The 8,685-nt window shown below is 35.2% G+C and overlaps 1 protein-coding gene across 13 annotated transcripts in view; it reads right to left on the bottom strand.

Annotated features, from left to right (window-relative positions):
• Positions 1-4,105: 4,105 nt before the first annotated feature.
• Positions 4,106-8,685, bottom strand: part of EPB41L3 (erythrocyte membrane protein band 4.1 like 3) — a 139,844-nt gene continuing 135,264 nt past the window's right edge. For all 13 annotated transcript variants that reach the window (XM_025165752.2, XM_025165744.2, XM_025165750.2 and 10 more), the window contains one exon: positions 4,106-7,723. Coding sequence is in view for 1 of the 13 variants with exons in the window: in XM_025165750.2 (XP_025021518.2) it covers positions 7,718-7,723 (6 nt within the window). In the remaining 12 variants the exon portion in view is untranslated. The remainder of the gene's footprint in view (positions 7,724-8,685) is intronic.

The raw sequence follows: 8,685 nt of genomic DNA, 5'->3' as shown, positions 1-8,685 counted from the left end.
CCGGCGCGGAGGAAATAGCGCTCGAGCCCAGGCTTTCCAGCGAAAAGACAATAGGTTTTCTAGTTGACGACTAACTTAACTATGGTTAACCCAGGGTTCTGGCTCCCCGTGACACGCTGAATCATAAACTGATCTTGTGAAAAAGGTGGTTCTCCTGATTAAAGGAAAGCAGACGAGGGACCGTGACCCTTTTCGGACAGCCATTGTCGTTGCTGCCCTGGCGGAAAGATGTTTGAGGCCTTACACGTTACTTTTTAAATATTTGTATTTGTATTTACAGTTGTTTAGATTGACTGATTATGGTTTAGTCAGCTGCAACCAAACACCACTTGGTAGTTTACATCAAGTCATTTTGGTACCAATAGAAGAGAATAGGCACATAGAGATAATAGAGATGTAGAGAATAGGTACATAAACAACATCTACACACTACTCAAGAGAGACAATAAAAAGGAAACAAAAGATCAGAACATCTCATTAGCAATCATCACCCAGATAAGCAGAGATTAACACCAAGATTATACAATCAAGCAGTAAACAATACCCTAATCAAGAAACTACCAGGAAAAAAAAAAAGCCACCAACACAGGCAGGGCAAGCCACAGTACATAAACATGTTACTTAGCCGGGTAACAAAACTTTGGAAGAAAACAACCAAACTCAGAGAATCCCAAGGACTCCATAAGTCACTTTGGGAGAATTACTATCCTAAAAGGTGATTATAAATAAAGATAATGAACTGACTGCAGAAGCTTGGTTTGTATGATACAATTACATTAAACTAAAATGTGGTTTGCTGGTTTGTAGTTCAATGTGTCCTGCAAAATCCGTTTAGGAAGTTATGCAAAGCCTGCCCATAATTCTATGAAACAAACCCAGAAAATTGGTAACAATTAGCTGAACTCTTATCTACCATGGGTTTACTTTCTGTCACAGTGATTCTTTTACACAAAAGAAAAATAAAGTGTTGGTAAGATACAGTACCTAAAGGTATGGTATTAGGGTCTGAGGTGTGATTTCTTAAGTAGGATTTCTAAATCTAAAATGAAAAGAAAGAATGTGTAGATCACACAGTTGGAAGACTCCAATACCTTGCCCATTGCATAAATTTAAATATCCTTTCCATATGGCTCTCTAGCTTCTGCTTCATTGTACCCAGTAAAGGTGAGTTCATCAGGGTTGGCCTGTTATCTATAAATTTCTTCAGCACACTAGGATGCAATCCATCTAATCCTGGAGATTTAAGTTAAGTCAGGGTCAATAGAGACAAAAGCTAATAAAGAGGTCCACCCAACCACACTAACCCAGAGACTAAAACTTTCCCGCCTCCCCAGGCTTAGTGAATGCTTCTGCCCATTGTCTTAATGGCTTCTAGATAATTTCTCCAAGGTCAACTCCATGGTTCCCTACTGTAGGCTTGAATTTGAGCTTGTACCACTGCTCAGTCAGATTCACTTTTAGTCTTTCACCATTGGTATTCCAGCATGGTTTCTGATGCTTCATCTTCCAGGGCTCCTCAGAAAAGAAAGATGCACCCTGTGATCAGCAACCAGAAGCAGTCTACTTGGGGTTGATTTCCCTGGTAGCTTTTATTATTTTCTGTTGTAAGAGTCTAATCAGGCAATAAACAGAGCAACCTATCAGATCATTAGGGAACTCCCCAAGTGTCTTCCAGAAACCCTACAGATCCATCAAATGCGTGTGCTGGACCTTCATAATGGTCCTGTGTAGCAAATAGTTTGACTTTTAAGTGATCCAACCTAAGAAACAGGCCAGATCTAATGCCCTTCATATTCAGACCACCAAACAACAGCTCTAAAGTAAACACATATCTAACAGATGGCCACCTACATACTGTATATTAGCCTGAGATTCCTTGAGACATGTCCACAGCTATCAGGAAGTCTGTGAACTCAGTGGCTTTTCTGACCTCAGTCCACAGGGCACTCCAAGATCAGCTCCAAGACAAAGGAGGCCAGAGAGGGCTATTGTGTTGAGTTTTTTGATTTTGCCACTATTGCCTAGAGTGCTTGCCAGCAAAAAAAAAGTCTTTCAGATGTATAATGTACAATTCTAGGAAGCACATGGAACTCATGTAATGGAAACAGACAACATCTCTCTGTAAGGCAGAAATCTTTTGTCTATAGGTTGCTGAATTTTCCTGGTTACTGCATCTATATGGTCTTGCACGTACAGCAATTCTACCAACTCCCCTTAAACTGTGCATTATGATCTCTTATCTTAATGAGGCAGAAATGAAGTTGATAATGCTTTTCTGAAATTAAGATTCCTCCTATAATTAGGGAAAGATTGAAGGCAAAAGGAGAAGAGGACAGCAGAGGATGAGATGGTTAGATAGCATCACTGAAGCAATGAGCATGAAACTGAGCAAACTCAGGGAGGCAGTGAAGGACAGGAAGGCCTGGTGCAATATGGTTCATGGGGTCACGAAGAGTCGGACACGACTTAACGACTGAACAACAAAAATAATTAGCATATTGTACTCTATATACTTCTGTATACAGTATGTATAAAGTATAAATGACTTTAAACAAGGTTGTCTTAGTTACTTTGTACGATGTAGAATATATACCAACAAAAGACCACAACTGTTACAAATAGGCATTAACTTTTTTATTTTTTCTTGCACAGAACCTGGCAATCAACCCCTCCAACAAAAAGCAAATTCACCAACACTAAATCATCGTTGTGCATTTTATCCTTATTCTAGTATTCTGTCTTTCTAAACCAATTAATTTGCTTCTGATAGCATTCTTATTGTGATATGACATGCTACAATATAGTTCCTTTGGAGAGAAATGTTCTCTATGTTGTACAGCACAGCCCAATACATCTTTACACTATTATGTTCATTACAGCATATTTCCTAATTGTGTAGTTAGTACTGTAGTTTTTCAGTGAATCTATTGTGGCACTTAACAATAATAATACTGATTCTTGCCTTGCAAAATGACTAGTGTAGCTATAGCTTTATTATATGAACCATGATCTTTGATTTCCTGAAAGGCCAATCTTATATATGCTTTTTGCTGTTATTTGGTTTTAGCAATTCACTATTCCAGTCACTTCAAGATAGCAATTCAGCAGCATATTTTAAATTAAATATAGCTTGTTATATAGGTTTTGAGTGTTCCAAGTATGAAACAAAACACAGATTTGAGGGTTTTGTTCTGAATGTGAAATGACGTTGCCTGTTTCAAGCAGTATCAGTTTGAGTCTTCCAACTTTTCCGAGCACGGCAGTTGGGTTAAGGTTTGGAGTTTTTGATTGAGCTATTTTTCAGCCTTGTTCCAGCCTAGCCAGAATGCATGGGCACTTCACATCTCTTAACGTTACTCATGTAGTTAAAAAGCAACACCAGACCATTCCTTTCCCCCCGCTAGCCACCAGCCACCCTTAGGGCCAGGTAAAAATATCAGGGAAGAAAAAATTAGTCCTACAGAAACTACCCTAAGGGTAGTCAGAAAATCAGCTAAGAATTTTTTTAAAAAAAAAATCGAAACTTTAAGAAAACAATTTAGATATTGAATGGAATATTGGATTATTGAACTGCTTCGTACCATCTATTGGCTGAGTAAACTACAGATTTAAAGAAATTGAAAACACCTCTCCTTTTGTGTGTGTGTGGGGGTGTTGCTAACTGATGCTTATCTAAATAGATTTTTCAACTGAGGAGAAAACTGTATTTCCATTGTACTGTGGGGACTTTTTTGTTTTTAAAAATGTTTAAAAAGTTTCCTGCTTGCGCCAATTTTTACAATTTGAGTTCTAGTTAGTATTCAACATGAACCACCATGCCTATTATTGAGGCTCGGGAGTGAAAAACAAGGGACCACAGCTGTTCCCGAGTTGACCTTCAGATGTTTCAAGGGTTGTTTTGTTCTTAGAATGGAAGGGCTGTTTCAACATTCTGACACAAAACTTCAGATAGGACTGCTTTATTCCAAACTCAAAGCACAACACCTTTATTAATTGCAGAACACTTCATTTTCCCTCTTTATCATACTTACTCTTTTGTATTCTGTTGTAAGGTTCTTGTCTTTTCTGTACTTTATTATAGCAATAATAATAACAAAGATCCTAGTGTATACTTGGTTACTTTATTTCAATATAATACAAGTGGATTAAGATAAAAATGATGTAAGAGATTAATTTTTGATTTTTCATTATGGAAAATAAGATGATTGAGCAAATGTCATGTGCAAATATGAAGCCCAAAGCAAGAAAAAAATTAAAAATGATTGGATGAACATTAATCCCAAAATTGTGATAGTAAGTCAGGTAGGATACCTCATAGTATCTCAGAGTGGAAAATTTATTGGTTTATAATATCAAAAATGATTTTAAAAAGCCACAATCATTTGCTTATTTACTTGCAAGTAGTGAAACCTTAATTTTCCACACTTTGAATGGGCTTTGGACACAATGCAGTAAACTCCATTGCAAACTGTGTAAATTGGGTATCATCTTGCAAATGATGTAAATTGCATCATCCCAATGACTTACTTGATTCAAAGGCTTTTGGGAATAATGGATACCCTCAAATAAGTCTGCTAAAATGGGATTTCATTGTAAATCCCACTGTGTTAAGTTGAATTTAATCTTTTGTACAGTAAAATGTTTACAATTGCATCAGTATACACATAGCTAACTCTTTAAAAGGTAACATATACAGGAACATTTTGGAGAATTTGTTATTTGATGGTATATTTTGCTGAACGAACCAAGTGTATCAATTATATTTTGCATGAATTTTAAAGACATGAAAGTCACCAATCAGAATATATTATGAAAAATGACCCTATTAAAAAGTTTTGAAAAATAAAGCATCGCTTTTAACTCAACCCAAAGTCTTTTGAGAGGGTCAATAAATAAAAAAGAACATATAACTATTTCCAGTATATTAGGTATCATGAACATGGCCAAAACCACTGACATGTCAAATGGAAGCACATTTTGACTCAGCAAGCTCTATGAAGATATGCCAATTTTCTGAATGGTACAACATCCATAATTTTTTATAACATTCTGGCCTTTTTTTAACCACTAATTCAGATTATTACAGTAATGCAACTGCAGTGGTTATTGTTAGGGCTGAAGCTGTTAAGGTAAGAACCTTACCTTAGTGGTAAAAACTTCAGTGGTTCTCAGAGGAGACCTAATTATGTAACTGTACCTCCCATTCTCAAGGCTAGGAAGAGAATGGCCTCATTTCCATTAATTCAAAAAGGTGGGAGAAAAGGATCTAGAATTTAAACCCTGGAGAAGACAGATGCTATAACTATATAACTGCATATGGTTGATTTTTGTGTTCCACAATAGGCTGATCTTTTGCATGTATAGTAATACCTCGGTTCACGAACGCTTCTGTTCGCGAACAATTCGGTTCACGAACAGCAGCATTTGCAAAATTTTTGCGAACTCCACATCGGGTGATGAACACGACCCGCGGCCATCTTCCCTGCTCTGACACGTCATGGCTTCCTCTAGGTGAGATCGCGGTTGCAGACAGACACTTGCTGTGAAGCTTTTTGGTGTCGCCTCAAGCAAGGTTAGTGTTCTCTCTCTTCATACTGTACTGTACTTTGTTTCATATTTTTGTGGTTAAAAAAAAATACATATAGTTCAGAACGGATTAACCTCATTTACACGGAACCTTATGGGAAAATTTGATTCGGTTCACGACCAGAATCGTGAAACGAATTAAGTTCGTGAACCGAGGTATCACTGTGTGTGTGTGTGTACACACACACACACACACATATATACACACACACATACATACATGGCTTCGACTGTACTTACAATAAAGCAACTTATCCAGCTGTGTCATATCTGAAAGCTTCTACTGTAAGAATACAGTGTGAATGGAATGTTATGATTTATTGCTGTGTCTAGAGTAAAGCATAAGTTATTTATTTGGCCAATACAATTATTTCTGTCATTTGTTCTATAATTTATCATCTGGGGGGACACTGAACGTACAAACAGGGCATGAAGCTCCACACCTGCAAAGAACTCTATATATTTTCTCTACAGATTGTCTTTTTTAATTTCAAAATAATTAGTCATTCTATTATGTCCTAAATAGCCTCCCTTCAAAGTACCTGCACTTGAGCTGAACCATGTGTGTGTGTTTGGCCATTATTGACAAAAATAACATTTTAGCTATTCCTTCATTATTCCAAAGCCTACCAAATGCAGTTTATTATATCTTCTCTTCAGTGAAAGAATATCATGCCTGAATTGTGAATGAGCAACTAAATTCAAACATCAAAGGCACAATACTTCAGCATTTCACTGATTTCAGTGATTGATCACAAAAGAAATATTCAATTCTTCCAATATTGCATTTAGAAGCATTCTAGCTAGATTTAGAATATAAAATACAAAACTATTTTTTTCAAGCTAATGCTCAAAAATATTTAGTTGATCATGAGCCTCATTGATCTTACATGAAACACATTACATAGATATATAATACAGAAGAAATCAGAGGGAAGATATATGTACAAAATTGAACAGACAGAATTAATTTTTACAATCTTTTTCAGTCGTCCCTGACCTTCTATTTTTATCCACCTAACACCATATCGAGACTGTATGAAAGAACATCTGTTTTACACATTAAATGCCTTTGATATTATACAAATAGTACCAACATTTAAATACAGCAAAACATTTTTTAGACACAGACCAGTACAAATTTAGGTGCATTTACCACTTTTATTTTACTATGCAGAAACATACATTTGCCATGTATTGTGATGAAACTGACAGCATAAAGAAGATAGGATCCCTTAAATTGATGTGATAACCAAAATGAAATAATGCTTGGTAAGTGTTGTGTATGGTTTAAGGCTTAACTCTGACCTAGGTAAGGAACACTGACTAGACTTGCAAAAGAAACATCTTTCTCTGAGAGTAGACAGGAACTCAGTTTTTGAAAAATCACATTTTCAGATAAGCATATCTGAGATGCTAAGGAAAACATACATTTTATTCAAAATAATCACAATGCAAATTTATAGATTGAGACTTTAGAAAAGTGACGGCAGGATTTCTAACTTTAACAATTCTAGAAATCATGATTAACTATTAAGGGTCCCAAATCAGATAAACAAAGCATATTTGTAAGCATTTAAATAAGATTAGAGATTCACCATTGTTTATTGAACAAGAATAATAAAACCAAATTATAACAAGTATATGATTCAAGTTATTTACTGAATAAAGTATGTTATTGGCACATCTAATGTGATAAAACATATATATAGTACCTGTACAGCTTCTAGTATTTTAGTGTGATCTTGATTTCCCCTAAACAAAACTTTGTACCCTAAGAAACTGTTGTTTAGACTCTCAATAATAGTAAAGGCATGAGCTGTTTTATGTGTAGCATAATACAGTTGTTTTATAGTATTGATGAACGTGCCATATAGATGTAAAGTTGATTTAGGAAAATAAAAATGCTGCTTTTTTGTAATTTGTTGTTGTTTCATGCAATTATTAGATTATTAATGCTGATTCAAATTGCTGTAAATGGGGAATTTCTGCCAGTGTCCTTAGTTAGCAATCAAGATCAAAATCTTCCATTCTGAAAATTTCTCTGGAGAGATGCAAGCCAGCTGGGTTAGAACCAAGACTCCATACAGGTTCTGATATTCCCAGTGATGAAGTTCGTAAGAAAGCTATTTTATTCCTGCAGTAGAGAGAGTATAGTTAAATTCCATAAATAATCTAAAATAGTAAATAAAAGCACAAAAAGAATTATAACTATTTCTACCACAAAGGAAGTCTTCAGGCTTATGCAAAATTACTGGATGAGTCATAAAAATAGTATTTTTGGCTCAGACCTCAATTTTTCTGAAAATATATACAATTGTATTCATAGTCTTTTTTTTTTAATGAGAGCCTTTTGATAGATAGAAATCTATCTTATTTATAAACAATAGCAATGTTCAGGTCAAAGCCAGTTTGGTAAATGAATATAAACAACTGGATTTTAATTTGTGGGGGGATCAGGAATGGTTTCAAAAAGAATTTAAAAGGAATGACTACCGATTGTAAAATGTTCAAGATCCAATTCTTAGCAACTGTAATGAAAGGACATCAACTAGATGCACTGGAAAAATTTGGTTTACTAGCTTGGGACAACTAGCAGAGTAGGCATTACTAGGCATGTAGAAAATGCCTTGATTCAATATAAGTTAGTAACATACGTAACAACTCCATATGAAAATAGTTCTTTATGTATACTATATAAATACTTGTAATTCCCAAATGTTCTGCTACATAATTCCATTAATTGTTCAGGCTCTACTCCCAACTCAAAACTCATCTCTTTCTTTGTTCCTTCTTCTCTGTTCCCAACTTCTACATATATCAATAAAACCACAGCAATTGATTTTTGAAAATTCCAATGTTTCATGCAGTAACACATAATTTATATGGACATTTGGGAAAACTTATTATTTGAAATTAAGATTATTCTAGCAGTTCAAACGAAGTAAAAGCCATCTCTTTCTTTCTTACACACAACATTTAGCCTTTGTAGATTATACAAGTGTTACTAGATCTTGCAATAGTAGGTTAGTATGCAAAACATATTCTAGCACATGCATATAGTAACTGCATTAACATCACAATGCTAATTTAGCAAGA

This window comes from Python bivittatus, unplaced genomic scaffold (assembly GCF_059951505.1).
Source record: "Python bivittatus isolate LINGU-HERP-01145 unplaced genomic scaffold, Pbiv_v1 ctg000840_np1212, whole genome shotgun sequence".
In the NCBI taxonomy this organism is placed as follows: domain Eukaryota; kingdom Metazoa; phylum Chordata; class Lepidosauria; order Squamata; family Pythonidae; genus Python; species Python bivittatus.
The sequence above is the reverse complement of the archived record's forward strand: the minus strand, read 5'-3'. Positions and strand labels throughout refer to the sequence as shown.